General features: G+C 36.3%; 2 protein-coding genes across 3 annotated transcripts; both read left to right on the forward strand.

Moving 5' to 3' along the window:
- The first annotated feature begins 3 nt into the window (after positions 1 to 3).
- Positions 4 to 6,105, forward strand: LOC130721876 (CRIB domain-containing protein RIC1-like). 2 transcript variants are annotated; one of them, XM_057572463.1, is made up of 5 exons: positions 4 to 302; positions 1,027 to 1,184; positions 1,593 to 1,690; positions 1,793 to 1,850; positions 5,534 to 6,105. In XM_057572463.1, exons 2-5 carry the CDS (start codon positions 1,127 to 1,129, stop codon positions 5,932 to 5,934), a joined length of 615 nt encoding a protein of 204 aa, XP_057428446.1. In that variant the 5' UTR covers positions 4 to 302; positions 1,027 to 1,126; the 3' UTR covers positions 5,935 to 6,105. The 2 variants fall into 2 exon arrangements, with proteins under 2 accessions (XP_057428446.1, XP_057428445.1); XM_057572462.1 differs by having other exon boundaries at positions 5 to 298.
- A 6,254-nt stretch (positions 6,106 to 12,359) lies between these two features.
- On the forward strand, positions 12,360 to 16,644 carry LOC130724654 (KIN14B-interacting protein At4g14310). The gene is made up of 3 exons (XM_057575931.1): positions 12,360 to 13,767; positions 14,609 to 15,222; positions 15,840 to 16,644. Exons 1-3 carry the CDS (start codon positions 12,595 to 12,597, stop codon positions 16,384 to 16,386), a joined length of 2,334 nt encoding a protein of 777 aa, XP_057431914.1. The 5' UTR covers positions 12,360 to 12,594; the 3' UTR covers positions 16,387 to 16,644.
- The last annotated feature ends 1,850 nt before the right edge of the window (positions 16,645 to 18,494 follow it).

Raw genomic sequence — 18,494 nt, forward strand, 5'->3', positions numbered from 1 at the left:
TGATTCTCAACCGGCAGGGGGATGGTGCATCAAAAACCAGAAGTTCTCTGTGTTTTAACTTTTGAGATTTTTTTTTCCACCCTGAAGTCTCCCTCTTCTTGGTTGGTTTATTCTCCTAACTACCAACCAAGAAGCATGCACATTTCTTTTTCTGCATAGCTTCTCATCTCCCAACCTTGTCATCTTGATATATTCATGTGTTCTACCTCTCCATTTTGAGGTTTTATGGTTTCAACATTAGGGTGGCCAATAAGGTCATGTGATGATTACTTTAATAATTTGTTCTGAAGATAGCCAGGTAGGTGAGGTGTCTTTGTTGTAATCTTTATCTTCTTTTCTTCATTCTTTTTTCCAAATCAAAAAATTTCCATTTCCATGATGAAACATTGTCCCCTGTTGGAAGTAGTTCCAGACAATAAATTGGGTGTATGTCCTTTGTGAAAACTTCACTGATAAATAAGTTTTGGAGATTGGCTAGCTTGTAGCATGTTTAATTCCGCTTTTTTTCCTCATAATGATTAAAAATTCAAATGCTACTCTCATAAGTTTCTCCCCATAATTAATTATGGTTTTAGGATTAATTGTAGAAGAATTTGCAAACAGGATGTTTGAATCAAATTTTCATTTATCATAATTAATTATGACATCATAAGCTACTAAAATATTCTATCCAAACTTGTTTATGTATGCAGAGTCAACTCTATAAGAAATTTCAAACATGCAATTAGTAACACATTTAATTCTCCTTCTTTTTCCTCTGAGTTAATTCTAAAATTGAGAAGTTATTTAGAGACATGACTTGTTTAAATCGACAAATCAACTTTTTTCACAGAATTAATTATAAAACAAGAAGCTACTCACATAAACTTTCCTCTAAAATTGACTTCAGTTTTAGAATCAGTTGTAAAAATGTTTTCTGAAACATGCACTTAGTAACTTTAATTTATTGTGTCATCAATTAAAATGGTCAAAAGATTATTGGTAAAAAGAATGATTTCTTACATCACCATTTGGTTGTTCTTTCAGAAACTGTTAGTAGCTTCCACTGAAGATTAAAAGCACCAGCAACTTTTGGGTGGAGGGTTTCTGGTGCAAAAATATCATCGAGTTTCATCCATAATCATTAATGTCGACCAAGGTCAAAGGCCTCCTTAAAGGACTTCGATACATATCCCAAATATTTGGTAAGTAAAATCTCCATAGAAGATAGTAACTTTAATTTAGACCTCTGATTTGATTTGGAGTCATTTACTCTTATGCTTCAATTATTCTTTTTCAATTATGCATTAATTCTTTTAAAATAAAAACCAAATACATGTACGAGAACCAAGCCTAAAAATAAAAGAAAGAAAACTCTAACACTCAAGGCGTATACAATTCCTTCAATTATATTTTAAGATTGTGAATAGTCTCTTCGTCACTTCCGTTAAACTCTAACCCCACAAAACTCGAACCTCAGCCAATGCATTTCCTCACTTAGATCCATCACCCAAACACACTGAAATTTCTTATTGTTAGTTTAGTTATGCTTAGGATGTGAAAAATCATATTATTAAGTGTGATGTAGAGAGTAATTGGTAATCATTCTGCAGATGAGAAAGAGGAAGAGATTCAAATTGGATTCCCAACAGATGTGAAGCACGTGGCACATATTGGATCAGATGATCCATCAGCAAATGCACCAAGCTGGGTACTATTCTCATTCTTTAGACTTTTCTATCTTATCTTATAACTAGTTTATAATTCTTCTTCAAGAAACATTATTTTGTGTGCAATTTGAAAATTTATGCAGATGGGCGACTTCAAAACGCCTAAAGATGGAACAATAAACGCCCCTGAGGCACCTGAAGGTTTGTATACATTTCTCTATACACAACATTTATGAATAAGCTTCACACTATTTTTGCTTGCGTGTAGTTGTAACATTATCATACACATTACACACTGCACATTTAGATGTATGATAATTAATGACCTATTCATTTTCTTATTAATGCATTACAATCAAAACTACATAGCATTTAAGTTTTTTTTTAATATATACATCTCATTTAAGAATACACCCACATGATAAGTGGCTATGAATAAGGGTATGAATAAGGGTATGTAAGAAAAATAACTTAATTAAACGTTTATTTTGTTTTTAAAGGTCAAAGAACATGCATATAAGATAACATAAGAGGTTTGATAATCTATATACACAGGGAGAGGTTGGTGGGGCAACAGCCTCACACGATTCTAAAATAATAAACTAATAGTCTACTATAACGATTTGGTCCTGTATAATACGCTAAGTTAGAAAATGAACCCTCTTCGGAGCAAAATTTGATTTCAGTCTCTACTGTTTGAGAAATTACTGATTTTGAGCCCTGTCGGAGGTGGTTGTTCGGTGACCTTTACCACTAACTCACTAATCAATATCACCCCGACAAGATTGGTGAAGCCATGTGGCAATTACATGTAGGATCGGTGAAACCATGTAGCAAATGTTATCGGATCACCACCTCTTGCAGGGACTAAAACTATGTAGTTTCTCAAACAGAAGGGATTGAATTTAAACTTTGCTCTGAGGAGGGACCATTTTCAAACTTAACGTATTATACAAGGACTAAAAGCTTATTTAACTCTATTAAAACATTATGTGGTATATTGCCTCCACACAATAGAAAATGTCCCTACATTGCCATATCTTTCCATAACATTGTATAGAATTTTTAAACTGTGAAAAACTGTAAAGAATAATTATAATGTATTTTTAAATTTTTAATAGTAATATATTATGTTGTTCATGTTATAAATTTATTTTTATATATATATATATATTCCACGATTGTAAATCTGTAGATTCATTACTCCATTTACATAGAGAAAGGAGGTTAAAACAAAACAGGTACTGACACAAGAGCTTAATTCATAAAGAAAACACTAAAGTTATCGTATAAGTGTCTTTTTTTATAAGCAACATAAGTGCTTATTGATAAGTGTTTACACTGATTTTTCGTAAAATCACATGTAAATTAATTATTTCAAGGATCAGATCCTATTTTATGGGCTCTCCAAGTCCGACGGCTTACAGGCAATTTATGTGTGTTTTCAAGAGTGAAAAAGTGAAGAAGTTGCCCGGTGACAACTTGAAAGAAACAACACTCCGGTGAGTATTGCAATAGATGTAGAAACAAGTAGAAATTTAAAAGAAGATAAAAAAGATTGCAAGGAATCAAAAGGTAATCAAAGAGAAAACAAATAAGAACAAAGCAAATTCATTACTGGAATGGTAAATGGTGGAAGGAATCCGTCTACTGCACACTCGTTGAAGCCGTTTGCCAAAACCGTGGGCTTGAAGGCTTTTTTAGAGCTTTGCAGTCATTTAGGAATCCAACCCTTTGTCCTAGTTACAAACTAGTATTTATAGAGCTTAAAATGGAACTACCATTTTAATCCTACGGTGGAGATTAAATCTTAGAAAATAACTCCCTACATTATAGCCACATACTTGGCATAATTACAAATAAAATAACTTGCAACAACTTGTGTCAACTTCCCGTAGCTATACTTCAGGTAACTCCTTGCACCACTTCCACCTCCATAATTGCCACGTTCCACTTTCTTTGACAGTTGCCATCTTTTTCCTTGTCTTTAGTCGAGAACTTCACCAATCAATTAGACAACTTGGACACATTAAAAAATAGTTGAATTGATAACCAATACCATGAACAATGCTCCATCAACATATAATTTCGACACCAAAACCAGCACCATATTTCGACTAGAAATTATAAGGTTCTGGCACATGATATATATAAAATTTTGGTATCAACAGAGGCCCCCCAAATGTTGTTGCTCGAAGGAAGTGAGAGGAATAACATTTGAATTGCAATACCAAAATTTGAACAAACACTTCATGGCCTTCCATGATTATTTAGCCATTTCCCATTTGAATATTCTTTGAGTTCTCCTTGTACAGTTCCAATTCAGATTCTGTGGACAGCACCATATTCTTTCAACTATGAATATTTTCAACGTCATTTTGAGACTTCAAAAGACTCTTCTTGAACTTTAACTTGGCCAAATTGGAAATCATGAGGCCAATTCGAACTTGGTGATGCCATTAAGCCTTCCACAACAATATGTTCATTAGCTTTAAAACGCAGCCAATTTTTTCTGCGGCTTTGAAAAACCGTTTAATTTCATTTTCGGCTATGTGAGCCGAAATTCGAACTAAGTGCTTGAAATTACTTCATCCAATTCCCTTTCGTGGAAGTGATACTGAATGTATCATGTATGGAATTTTCAGACTTGTAATTCCAAAACTTGAAGCATGAACATCCATAAAAACCAAAATTTTCGAACACACATGCCCTGCTTCAAACTTGAAATGACCCTCCTTCTAGCGCCAATTTGTTTACACTGATTTTTCGTAAAATCACATGTAAATTAATTATTTCAAGGATCAGATCCTATTTCATGGGCTCTCCAAGTCCGACGGCTTACAGGCAATTTATGTGTGTTTTCAAGAGTGAAAAAGTGAAGAAGTTGCCCGGTGACAACTTGAAAGAAACAACACTCCGGTGAGTATTGCAATAGATGTAGAAACAAGTAGAAATTTAAAAGAAGATAAAAAAGATTGCAAGGAATCAAAAGGTAATCAAAGAGAAAACAAATAAGAACAAAGCAAATTCATTACTGGAATGGTAAATGGTGGAAGGAATCCGTCTACTGCACACTCGTTGAAGCCGTTTGCCATAACCGTGGGCTTGAAGGCTTTTTTAGAGCTTTGCAGTCATTTAGGAATCCAACCCTTTGTCCTAGTTACAAACTAGTATTTATAGAGCTTAAAATGGAACTACCATTTTAATCCTACGGTGGAGATTAAATCTTAGAAAATAACTCCCTACATTATAGCCACATACTTGGCATAATTACAAATAAAATAACTTGCAACAACTTGTGTCAACTTCCCGTAGCTATACTTCAGGTAACTCCTTGCACCACTTCCACCTCCATAATTGCCACGTTCCACTTTCTTTGACAGTTGCCATCTTTTTCCTTGTCTTTAGTCGAGAACTTCACCAATCAATTAGACAACTTGGACACATTAAAAAATAGTTGAATTGATAACCAATACCATGAACAATGCTCCATCAACATATAATTTCGACACCAAAACCAGCACCATATTTCGACTAGAAATTATAAGGTTCTGGCACATGATATATATAAAATTTTGGTATCAACAATAAGCTAATTGGTTTTTTTTATTAAAATAAGTTAAAAATATGTTCAACATAAGTTCTTATTCATAAACTATTCTAATTATAAAAACAAGCTTAAAACAACTTTTAAATAGATCATAAGTTGTATACATAACTTCTCAAACACTTGCATAAGATAATTTAGTTTAAATAAAATCTACCAAATGAATGAAGTAAATCCAATAAACTAAGGTACCAGATTTATTCACATTTATGTATTTATTTTCTTTGTTACAAAGTTGAAACATGATCATGAATGGAGTGTTTTTTTTCCTTTCCAGAACATCACAATACAAAGGACAAACCGTCTAAGATTCGACATTTGATTCCCAAGTCGAGACACCAATCCATCGACACTGAATCCAACACGGCGAAGAAGCACACGCGCCGCCACCACCGAGCATCAGATCCATCTGCGGACTCCTCCACACACGATTCATCGTCGGGTGGCTCTAGACACAGGCGGCACCGTCGCGGCTCGAACCATGGCTCTGATTCGCCATCGCAGGACGCTCCAGCGTCGGGCAGTAAACACGGTCACCGGAGGAAATCGAAGAACTCCGAAGACGGTGGTTCGGTGCGAAAGCCATCGTCCAGAAGGTCATCCAAAGGGGATTCGCTAACTGAAATCTCTCTTTCGGATTTTGGGTCGGGTGAATCTGGATCCGGGTTGGCCCGATAGAGTTTTAAATTGAGTGAGTAAGAGAGAGAGAAAGTGATGCTCATCATCTCAAGAGTTAATTAATTAGGGAGTCAAGAAGGGAAGGTAAATTTGTTCGTTTTACAAGTTGTAAATTACATATTTTTGGTGCAATCTTTTAATTGGGATGTGGCTTCGGTCCTTTTCTTACCATTTTTTAATATTTTTTTAACATCTTTTTAATATTTTCTGGTTTGGTTTTCAAGCAAATGCCCAAAATTAAATGGAGATTATAGGTAGTGTAATAAAAAAAATTGAAATAAACATAAATAACACAAGAATGAGGTTGAATTGTGTTTATAAAATCCTTTTCAAAACACTCACATTTTTTTGTCTATTACATTCAGCTAAGGTTGAAAATTAGGATGTTTTCAAAGCAAATTCTATAGAACATCACGTGCTGATAAGGTTCAGCACAAAAGTGCAACCTTAGTCACAGGACGGAACCAGAACAACTTGATGAGGGGGTCGAAAATTTACAATGACTAACTTATAGTACTATTAGGATTATTTAAATGTCTATGCAGGTAAACAAATTTACACAAGTATCCAATTAATATGGACATCTTAATATGACCAAGGATGATACTAAATGAGAATAAAACTCACGTGGAGTAACTGATTTTAAAGTTTGAAAAGAAAGGGAAAACCCACTTAATGGGGAGAAGAAGATTTTCTTTACTAAAGAGTGAAACAACAAGAGAGTAGAACGCTAGAGCTAGTTATTGATATATTTTTTGAACATTTTGGAACTTTAGAGTTTAAACCATTAGTAAGGTGACTCTTCTTTTTTCCTTCTGGTAGTTTTTTCTTTTATTCTTAAAAAGAATGTATGTGGGGGTTCACAATAGCAAAACACTGCCACTCTTTTTTGCTATTAAAACTTTGAAACCATATGTAATATTTTACATATTTTATTGGCTGGGGAATACAGTAGCACAAACACTTTTCTAGAAAGCATTTAGTCTATTTTAATATTGGAAGGTGGGTGCTTTTATATTGCAGGGGGGCGAGGATTCCATTTTAGAACAATGTTAACTTTTATCTAGAAAAGGGGGCAACTGCCCCTATTTAATACTCACTCTGTATCTTATTATAAGACTTTTTAGTAGCATATTTCTTATTCCTTAATATAAGACCCTCTACTAGATTTTAAAACATAATATTATAATGTTCCATATTTACCCCTTGCATTTGTTTTTTAAATTTTAAAATCTTAATTATCACTCACTATTCATGCTACCTTTCATGCTTTCCAACCAATTTTATTAGTCACCTGCTTAATTCATGGTTTGCAATATGCAGATTTAATTCAATTTCAAAAGTGTGTTTCTCAACCAATTTTACATATAACCTGCTGATGTCACGAGTTCTGTTTCAAAGTTAGAAAAATTGTTGCAGATTCATTTACAAGCGTGCTCACAATTCTCTTTTCATAGTGTCAATGAAGAAAAAATTTGATGAGATGGAAAAAATTCAAAAGTGAGCTCACAATTCTCTTTTTGCTCGGTTGAAAATCTCTCTCCAATTTTTTTTATTCAAAGAGGTCAATCACCAAAGGCGGGGGAACCACTATGGGCGAGACCCCCTGGCCTCATAGTTCGGGGGCCGGCCGCTGTCTCTACCTCAAATTATCCAATATTTTTTTATTAGTTTTCCCAACCAATTTTAGTAGTCACAGCTTAATTTACGGTTTGCTGTGCAGCTTTGTTCTAAAAAAGTTAATGCCAAGTTTGTTTTCCAACCAATTTTGGAGAGAAAGTTTGTTAATTTTGGAGAGATAGTGAAATTCAAAAAACACAAATTATTAATTTAGAAAAGGGTAAATATGTAAAAATGTATAACACTTTTTTAAATCAAGACATTAAATAGCTTCATTACATGTTTTATTGATAAGCGCAATTGTCTGAACGAGTTCTTTTAATAAGGGACGGAGGGAGTAGTACCGGGGTCCGTCCCTGCTTAGTCAGCATATATAACTTCTTAAGACTTACAGTAATTTTTTTTAACTTTTAATTCAAATCCTCAATCAGTGGTAAAAAATAAAAAGAAAAATGGATAAGGGAAAAAGGAAGATCATGCAAGCGTTTACATTGGTTCACCCCTCTGGCTACATTTAGTCTTGTTACTTCTTAAGGGTATTTTCACTAATTTGACAAAGTTGCAAGTATGTTTGGTACCCTAACAGCCTAACTCTTCAGCCTAACATTGAGTAGTATTGGACCTAGTTCCTCTAAGCTAAAATGAGCATTACTTTCAATAGCTTCTTTAAACTATCTTCTTAATGATGTAAGCGGTGTAAATACCATCTTTTATAAATTCTAAACTAGATCAAACTTGCAATTCAAATAATGATAATTCTTTTTAAAGCTATGAGTAGTTTTACAAAATTTTCTAGTTCAAAAGAATATGAAATAAGCACTTAGAAACTTAAAGGCAAAACAAACCAAAGAATGAAAGAATGTGCAATAAAATAATGAAAGAATATTGCTCTTCATTCTTCATACGTTTAACTTAAATAGCCAAGGAAAAAATCCTGACCGTTGAGAATCTCTTCCTGTTGAGATTAAAAGCTTTGGCTTGAGCATTTAATACATTCTTCAGAGATAGTTGTAGGGTCCGTTTGGTGGTCAGGACAGAATATGATATGACAGAATAGTAATCATATCTTGTTGTTATCTGTTGTTTGTTACGCCAGCAGGATATGGTAGCACTATCATGTCCATCATGTGTAAAAATTATCATGAGGGGGAGCTAAGATAGAACTTATCCTATCAGAGGGTTGCCCATCGATATGATACCACAGTCATCCCGAGGGAGATGAAGGATGGAGATTTGGCGTTTACGTAAGCGAAACATCAAGATCTTTATGGAGAAGCTGAATGATGATGATACAAGTTTCAAAACTACGGACCAAATATAAGCTCGAGAACTTTGACATTATCATGATTGGATACACTTATTTTGGAGGCATGTCTGGAACATCTCTTTCGAGTATACTATGATCACTGCTCGCTTTTGGTGATGTGCGACTGATAAAGGTTTTTTCCTCATTGTTTGTACTGCTTTGGAACCAAACCCTTATGATTCAATCGTAGTAAAGCAGATACGGGTTTATCGTCCTCAGGGATTGTGTGAACATCAGTTCCACCAGTTAAATATCGATCTGAGCGGATAAAAAGATGTTTGATAAATTATTTTTGTGATTTTTGAATATAAAAGAAAACAGTAAAAGAAGATTTACTGAGGTACCAAAGAAGAAAACGTATTTAGAATGCATTCCCCTAATTCTCTAATTGCTTTCAACTCAAACACTTTTGCAATGGTTCATTTCATTTACGATGCCGAGAGTTATGCACCTAACTATCCCTAGCCTAGGTGAATCTATCAATTGGAATTCCTAGACGTAATCCCTTACCATCTAGAAAGCCCAAAAGGAACAATACAACTCGAATTCTCTCTCAAAGACATTCTCAATGACCAATTTTTCCTATAACAAGGTACTGTATGCTTGCAAATCTCCGTTGTCACCCTGGAAACTCTTGTTAGAACTCAGAACCCCACCGGTCACGTGTAAATCCACTATTTCTCCTACACAAGATATTCTCACCCTAAGACAACTAGTTCACTAAGTGATTTCTCTCTTGAACCGGACCCGCAATTATCTCCCGATCTCATGCTAGTCCATAAGAATCTAACACAAACCAATCAATACTTGAAGCGAAGAAAGTAAGACTTTAACACACAAATTGTGACCTAAGACATAGGCGTTCTACCTTCACTGAACTAAGCATGCACTAATTCATATCAACATTCCGATCTATTTATAAATTAGTGGAGATCTTTTAATTATCAATTGATAGGTTAGAAGCATGAAGTATAGAAAGAAACACCATACATGAAATATTTCCATTTACATCAATGAATGAGTTTAGAACAAATCAAATAATCAAGTTTCAACAAGCTAAATACAAAAATAGAAACAACATATACAAGGGATAAGGAAGAAGATATGAAACCCAGAAGAACGACGAAGGATCCACGGCGATAGAAGCTTTCCCAAGCTTTCCATCGCCTCCGAGAGGTTGTCACGGTCTTCGGCGGTCGCCGCCATGCTCTGGAGCTTCAATTCGTCAATCCTAGACCTAGGGACCTCTCCTCCATGAAGCTCAACTCCCTAGCTCTGTTTTGCTGCAAAAATGGGAGAAATTCGAAGAGGAAATGGAGAGATACCCACAAAAACGTTTTCTGGCCCTTAAATAAAAGTTGAATCCTTCAGAATGGTGCTAAGCGCCATTTTCTGGTGCTAAGCGCCCCTGTTACTTCCCCCTTGGGTTTTCTCCACCGCCTTTGGTGCTAAGTACCACTTTCTGGCGCTAAGCGCCATGGTCTCTTTGCCAGAATGGTGCTAAGCACCATCTCCTCGTGCTAAGCATCAAGCCTTCAAATCTTCATTTTCTTAATTCCAACTTGGCTCTTCCTTGAATTTCTTCCCTACATCAAAACTCCAAGTTAGAACATGAAATTAATGATATTTTCACTATATTTATGCTAAAGCTAAATACGTACTAAGTTAACTCGTTTGGGGAGTATAATGATAAAAAATGCAAGCATACAAGTCAAATAAGTGTTTAACATGATATCCAAACATACGTAAAATGAGCACTTATCAGCGACGCGTATACATGTGATTATAAAGCACACCTTTTTTGTTTCCATGCAGCTTGGGAAACTCATTCCTTTTTGAACCTTTTGTGCGCATTATTTGGGGGAAATCGAGTTCATTGGTGTCGACCATCCCAGAATTAGGGTGTCACTGACAACCCAAGCATTATCACGTCGATAACACTCTAGCTAACCAGTATTGACTTGCGAAATCCTTGCTCTCGGAGCCAAGAAACATTTATCAAATCATGCCCTTGCTCATAGAGCCAAAGAGACACATGAGACTTAAGCTTGCCCACAAGGCCAAGGCTTATCCGTAATCATTACCTTGCTCACAGAGCCAAGGTAAATCCACCAATCTCATAATCCACATAAATCATCAACATCATGAAATACTTATCCATTCAATCTTCATAAATCTCATAGCCAATCAATGACACGAGGAATATAGGTCATGTAAAATTCACTGTAAGAAATAAAGTCGAACAACAAGAAAAGGACCTACAAAGTCATCAACTTGGTACTTCAAATGAGTGGGCAGAAAAATCATCACTTAAATGATTGAGAGACATAAACATGTGTGTTTCCAAAAATTGGGAGGTATTTTAAAGATTTTTTTAAAGATACCAAAACTAATAATTCACTATTTCATAGGGACCAACAACTTAAATGATCACTTAAACATCACTCAGAAATTCACTATTTTATGCAGACAAATCATCACTTAAATGATTGAGAAACATAAACATGTGCATTTTCAAAAATTGGAATGTATTTCAAATAATTTTTTAGGGACCAAAACTAATAATTCACTATTTTGTAAGGACCAAAAATTATTTAACACAAAATTTGCCTATAAAAAAAATTTAACACAAAATTTAAAACAAGTTGATGAGTATAATTTGAGCCTATTTTCAAATGTAAACTTAAAGATAAAACATGTTCAACAAAAATGGTGTAGAATTATTAACTTTTACTTAATTTCAAAACGATTTCGACCAATTATTTAAAACAATAAAAAATAATTTTGTAATTATAGGTTTTAGTTTCAATAATAACTCATAACACTATGGCCACCACCTCATTTTTAGGCTCGTTTTGAAAACGTTTTCAATTATATTTCGTATTATAGTGAAATTGGTATACAAAAACCAAATAGTTTGGTGTGTATTTCTGATGCACCATAGGCGGATGCACCGTTTAGACACCCTGGCTTTGGCCATTTTTTTTCCTTTTGGAGCAAACCATATTTTGGGCCTAAAAAAAAGAAGAAAAATGGCAAAATTTAAAGGTGAGGGCAAAATTGAAGGATTATTTCATAAAAACTAAATTTCTTACTCAAATTTGGCCAGACTTTACAAAAGTTTTGGGTCCGTCTCTGCGATGCACCAAAAATAATAGTTTGGTGTGCTACGTTATCTTCACGGTTTATTTTACAGAATATTCCTAGAAATACTAGAACTTTTTAATTTTATAGGTACTTGACCAATACCCTAATAATAATTGTAATGAATAATTTTTAGAAATATTGATTGATTCATAGTATTTTACCTTAAAAAAAGGAAATAACTTAAAAAACTGAACAAATCAATCACCAATTATTAGCCAACTCGTATGAATTACTCTATGAGTTTAATTCATGAAAAATTAAACATTGAGAACCTTATTACAATCAATATGATAATCATTAATATTTGTTTACCTTTGATTAAGGAAAATGCTGTGAATACTGAAATGATGAAAATGAGTGAAATTCCACTCCCGGCTGAAAAATTTCAAAACTCAAAATTTCACTCTTTTCCCGCTCATCTCTCCATTCCATTTCTTCCTAGTTCCTTCCTTCACCAATCTCTTGTTGTTCTTCTTCAATCCATGTCATGTCATGTCATGTGAATCCATCAAATATCACACCATATTAGTCTTGAATGAATATTATCTATCTTACTTAATTAATCAGCCAGCAACTCAACCACCGTCATGTCCACTCGCCGCGGCGGCGGAGGCGACGCCGCCCTCAGATCCACCACCAGGTCCGTCACTCCTCTCTCAACCTCCACCGAAAAGGACAACAACAACAACCCTCGCAGATCCACTTCTCGCGGATCCGGATCCACCCACAACCCGACCCATAAACCCGTCACCAAACCCGTCCCTCGCGTCGACCGCAGATCTTCCTCCTCCTTCTCCTCGCTCCCCCGAGGCCGAAGCCCCAGCCCCTCCGACCTCCGCCAAACCCGCCGCGTCTCCGTCGACCGGGCCGCCAAGGACCCCACCCACCTGAAGCGCCGCGGTGATCCGATCGGTAAATCAGCCGAGAAACCCAGCCGCAACGAAAAGTTGAAAACTTGCTCGAAGGAAAGTGAAGAGAAGGACAAGTACCCTAGCAGGCTTCACGAGAAGCTTGCGTTTTTGGAAGGGAAGGTGAAGAGAATTGCCTCTGATATCAAGAAGACCAAGGAGATGTTGGATATGAACAACCCTGATGCTTCAAAGGTCATACTTTCTGATATTCAAGACAAGATCTCGGGTATCGAGAAGGCCATGGTTCGTGTCGTTTCGACCGAAAATGAAAATGATAATGGTGATAATGGTAGCACCAGCAAGCAATTGGGTGTGTGTGTTGTTAATGTTGATGACAATGATGGGGTTGAAATTGAAACTGAGAAAGGTAAGAGCTTGGTCAAAGGGTTGAACAATGAGGAGCTTGAGGCCAGGTTGTTTCCTCATCAGAAGCTGCTTCGGGATCGGACAGTGAATAAGGACTGTGTGAAGGTGGAAGATGAGGTTTTGAGCCTTGTTGATGACAATCCGATCGCGGTTGAGTTCTTGGCTTCTCTTGAAAAAGGGAATGGAAAGGTTGATGCTTGTGGTGGTGGCCCTTCTGATGGGAACAAGGCTTCTGCTTTGAACAATCAAAAGTATGACATTGATCTTCTACTAGCTGCTGATGAGAAGCTTGAGGAGTTTGATGATCAGGAGAACAAGCAAGGGATGTTTGTGGAAGAGGAGATTGATGAGAATTTCAATTTCAAACTGAATGAAATAGGGAACAAAACCGCGGCTGCTGGATGGTTTGTCTCTGAAGGGGAGGCTGTTCTTCTTGCTCATGATGATGCTTCCTGCTCTTATTATGATATTGCCAATTGTGAGGTATTGCCAATTTAAATTCTCAAGCCGTGTTATTAATTTTGTTGACACCAAGTTGATCTCTTGTTTTGCATGAATATTGAGGTAGTTGATTCATATGACCATTACCATAAGTCACATGACATGGAAAGAAGTGTTATTTTTTTTAGTAAAAGATGCTCTTATTCTCTTTATAGGGGCTGGAACTGAGAAGTAATTATTCAAAAATTTCACTCTAGTTTCTCAAATATTGATCATAGTTACCTATTATAGAAGAAGACTAATGTGTCCAATGAAACTTCTCTATTTGTATAGACTGATGTTTTTATTTGTCACTAAAATTTTCAGAAATGAATTCATGGTTTTAATATATGATTAATGATCATGTCTTTAAATTGCAACCCGTATCATTAATTTTGGTCTTACCAAGTTGATCTTCTGATTTACCTGAAAACAATGCTGAATATTGAGCCAATTTATTTATTTGGTGATTAAACTTTAAAGGTAATCCTTTTGTTCTAATTAAGGGCTAATAATGTATTCTAGCAATCAGTAGTATATTATCAACATTTGAGAATATTAATTTCAAAAAAAAAAACATTTGAGAATATTAGGGTGTAGCATGGAATTGTCACACTTGTAGATTAATGTGTTTGTCGTCAAGATACTCAGGAATGAATTTATCATCTCTTTATATCTATGATGCTAGTATGCTGTTCATTTACATATAATCAATTCATTCAAGGTAAACATAGGTATCATTTGGTGTTGATGTTTTCCACAACGAATACCAACAGATTCATGTATGGACTTGGTGTAAGAAAGAAAAAACATTTTTTCAGCTGAAAATTTATCTCCCTTTCAGGAAAAAGCTGTATATATGCCACCGCCTGGAGTTTCAAGTAATGTATGGAGAGATTGCTGGGTAATTCGTGCTCCGGGTTCAGATGGTTGCTCTGGAAGATTTGTAGTAGCTGCCTCTGCTGGCAATACAATGGATTCAGGCTTTTGCTCGTGGGATTTTTACACCAAGGAAATTCGAGCTTTCCAAGCTGAGTCTGGAACAACCTCCTCAAGAACAGCACTTCGACCATTGCCTAATAACCTTGTGCAAAGAAGGAATTCTGCTGCGTCTTGCATTATGCCAGCAGAAAGGCAATGGTGGTATAAACCCTGTGGACCTCTTATCATCTCTACTTCCAGCTCACAGAGGAGTATAAAAGTTTTTGATGTTCGTGATGGAGAGCAAATCATGAAGTGGGATGTTCAGAAGCCTGTTCTGGCCATGGAATACTCCAGCCCCTTGCAGTGGAGGAACAGAGGAAAGGTTGTGGTAGCTGAAGCTGAATCCATTTCTTTGTGGGATGTGAACTCACTCAGTCCGCAGGCTTTGCTCTCTGTTCCTTCTGGTGGTCGAAAAATTTCTGCTCTCCATGTGAGCAATACTGATGCAGAGCTGGGTGGAGGGGTTAGGAAAAGGTGAGTAGATTTGGACCTTAGCTTCTTGCTTCAACCTTTGCCCAAGATGTTCTGTTTCTTCATTAGACTATCTTAGCTACTGTATTCATTCTATCAACTATTAGCACAACCCAAACACATTTATCTTTAGGGTAATTTTGTGTTGGACCATGTCCATCCGTTAACTATGTTTTTACTTTAGGAACAATTCTATTGGTCCACCTATGACCCATATTTCCTCTCCTAACATTTAGTACATGTTATTTACAATATGCTCCTTATGTGCTAAAATTAATTTGCAGAGAAGTTCTTTTAGCTTGTGAACCGATTTTTGTTGGTCTACGATATTTAATATATGTCATTTATAGTATGCTTGTTATGTGCTAATAAATGCGCAAGAAAGCTCTTTGATTTACCATTTTTTTCATCGTCATTGTAGACAAAGACTTCTTTATTCTTATTTTAGTTATCTTTTCATCTAAGGAAATTTCCGGGTCAAATCTTCTCAATTTGTTTTGTACTTGTTGAGGAAAGCATCTTTTGAGGAAAAGAGAATTTTTACAAGTGTTTCATTCATGGTCATGAATTTTCACTACTTTCTCTCCCTTTTGTTAATCAAGTTAAGAAATATGATGCAGAGTAAGCTCATCAGCGGCTGAAGGAAAAGACGGTGTGTTCTGCACTTCAGATTCTATCAATGTCTTGGACTTTCGCCAGCCATCCGGCGTGGGCCTCAGAATATCAAAACTTGGTGTCAATGTGCAATCAGTTTTCTCTAGTGGAGATTCCGTCTTCCTTGGATGCACCAGCTCAAGCTCAATGGGCAAGAAGCAGTCCTCATCACCACAAGTTCAACAATTTTCGTTGCGCAGACAAGCACTGTTTAGCACTTATGCTCTTCCAGAGTCCAGTGTACATTCCCATTATGCAGCAATCAGCCAAGTTTGGGGTAATTCTGACTTTGTCATGGCTGTTAACGGCCTAGGACTACATGTGTTTGATGCGCAGAAAGATGATCCATTAAGGGTTCTCAATCTCAATATGGATTCGTCCTCCAATGCTCAAAGTTTGAGGGAAGTTGTTGGTCCAGATGACTTGTATTGGCCTTCATTTGATTATCTGGGTTCTCGTGCTCTTCTGATCTCCAGAGATAGACCAGCTATGTGGAGGCATCTTATAGTTTGAGACATCAATGAATTTCTGGTATTAACTTGAAGGATGAATTTGCTTCTTTAGGTTTAAATGATGAATCACTGCTTTTGTATTTCCTTGCTGTGCTTTTAAGGACTAGATTTTGTGTTTTTTGTGTTAGATGTGTTGATTGTCTTAGTTTTTTATGCAATAGCTTTGTTTTCCCAGGGTGAAAACTTATATCTTCAGACTGGCAACACTGGAAGAGGAATATGTATTTTATATATAGCTCAACCTACTGGTTTTTCTTCTTGATCTGTGTATTTGGTAATAAAATGATCAGTAGGAGAACTCAAACCTGTAATTGCCGAATTTGAATATTTGAGTCTGAATTAAACTTGTAATCGAGCGTTTCAATTTGGCCTATGACAAGTCCACTAAAAGTGTTGAATGCAGCTTGATAAATTCACAGTTGCTCTATTGTTTCTCTGGTATAAGACATGTATGTTTCACATGTAAGACAATTTTGTTCGATATGAGAATATCCACATCTTGAAGGAGCTAACTCTCAATAGGAGATTTGTTTCAAATCTATCATCACAATTTTCTTTCTCACTAGGCTTTGAGTTGCTCTCTTCCCTGCTTCACTTTTCAATATCACAGTTGCTTCTCTTCCTCTCTCATTTGCTGTGTTCACACTTCACATGTTGGTTCTCCTTGAGAAAGGACAAATCCACTTCCTCCAACACGTGCCTGCACAGGAGAAGCGGTGCTCGGATTATATGGTTGGGAACAGTGTGGTTCATTTGGAACCATAGAAACATGGTGGTTTTAAGGGAATGTGATACTGATCTATCTAATTCCACAGATTTGATCCAGTACAGATTGTGGATATGGCTGACAGCTAAGGTTAAGTATTTAAATTTCTCACTATGAATGGACATTGAATCCCATGTCCTGCTTGGAAATTCTGTAAATCTGTCCTGCTTAGACTCTCTATGGCCTGTTCTACCTTTAAGGCATGGACTAGTATGTGACCCTCCCAAACATAATTGGTTTTGAGATTGACACAATGAAGATGGCAATACTGGTAATGCAATAATGCTATCCCAGTGGAACTGATGGGAACATGATATGAAGGGTGACCTTAGCTTTGTGATTGTGAGGAAGGGTATAGGTGATGGACATGGATAAACAAGAAAACCAGTGTAACATTCTGAGCTGCAGGTCGGGAACTGTTGGGACTTGGGGTTGTAGTCCTTGTATTAAGTTTCCAATTTCAATTCCAAGTTATGATAATTGTGTCACAGTAGGTGTTTTACGTTACGAGGGTATCTTAGTTTTCAGTTTTTCACGGTATTGTATTGGGCTGGGCACCGTTGTGTTTCCTATGGGCTATGCATAATATTCGGCTTATAAAAAACTAAATACAAAAATAATTTGTGGACCGGATTTCGAAGATCATTTTGCTAAAACATTAGCGGAGTTTCAAACCATCAAAAAGTTATTTCATGCGGACTTTCTTGCGAATTTTGCTTCTAAAAATTTTCCAACAAATCTTAAAAATGATTACATAAAAAATTTCTTGTGGTTTCCTTTTGAAAGTTTCATGCGAAATGCTTTTGAAGCAAAATCTGCAAGAAAGTTCTAAGCAAAATAAATAAAAATGGGTGTCTAGTGGTCCTCACTATTGAGTGCTACAATGGTGAGACCCACCAACATAAGGATTCATGTTTCTCACTTTGCACAAAGAGAAGCTTATATTGCATGACCATTGTGGGAGTGTGGCTGCCACATTGTCGGCTTCACCACCGCTCCTTCGCAACCACGCTATTAATAGCTTTCCTAAACAAGGGATGACAATGAGGCGGAGCAGGACGAGGGCGAGGAATTCTTCCCCGCTCCCTGTCCCTGTTTCCTTCATTTGTCCCCATGAGATCCCATACTCAGGTGAGAATTATCATCCTTATTATGGACACATGGAGCATTTGCGGAATCATGAGTATGCCATTCATTCCTTTCGTTTACAACCCCTATTTTTGTCAATTTTTTTTCTCCTTTCCCCCAAATTTGAAATCCTACACGTTCTCTATTCTTCTTGAGTTAAGACAGGAAGAACATGGAGGTGAACTCAGACTTTGCGCAGCAGGCTGGCTAGTGGA

The sequence above is a fragment of the Lotus japonicus genome, chromosome 6, assembly GCF_012489685.1.
Source record: "Lotus japonicus ecotype B-129 chromosome 6, LjGifu_v1.2".
In the NCBI taxonomy this organism is placed as follows: domain Eukaryota; kingdom Viridiplantae; phylum Streptophyta; class Magnoliopsida; order Fabales; family Fabaceae; genus Lotus; species Lotus japonicus.

Coding starts and splice junctions, on each gene's coding strand:
- LOC130724654 (XM_057575931.1), top strand. CDS start 12,595: ATGTCCACTCGCCGCGGCGGCGGAGGCGACGCCGCCCTCAGATCCACC. Junction 13,768..14,608: donor ATGATATTGCCAATTGTGAG/GTATTGCCAATT, acceptor TCTCCCTTTCAG/GAAAAAGCTGTATATATGCC. Junction 15,223..15,839: donor GGTGGAGGGGTTAGGAAAAG/GTGAGTAGATTT, acceptor AATATGATGCAG/AGTAAGCTCATCAGCGGCTG.
- LOC130721876 (XM_057572463.1), top strand. CDS start 1,127: ATGTCGACCAAGGTCAAAGGCCTCCTTAAAGGACTTCGATACATATCC. Junction 1,185..1,592: donor ATACATATCCCAAATATTTG/GTAAGTAAAATC, acceptor ATCATTCTGCAG/ATGAGAAAGAGGAAGAGATT. Junction 1,691..1,792: donor CAGCAAATGCACCAAGCTGG/GTACTATTCTCA, acceptor AAATTTATGCAG/ATGGGCGACTTCAAAACGCC.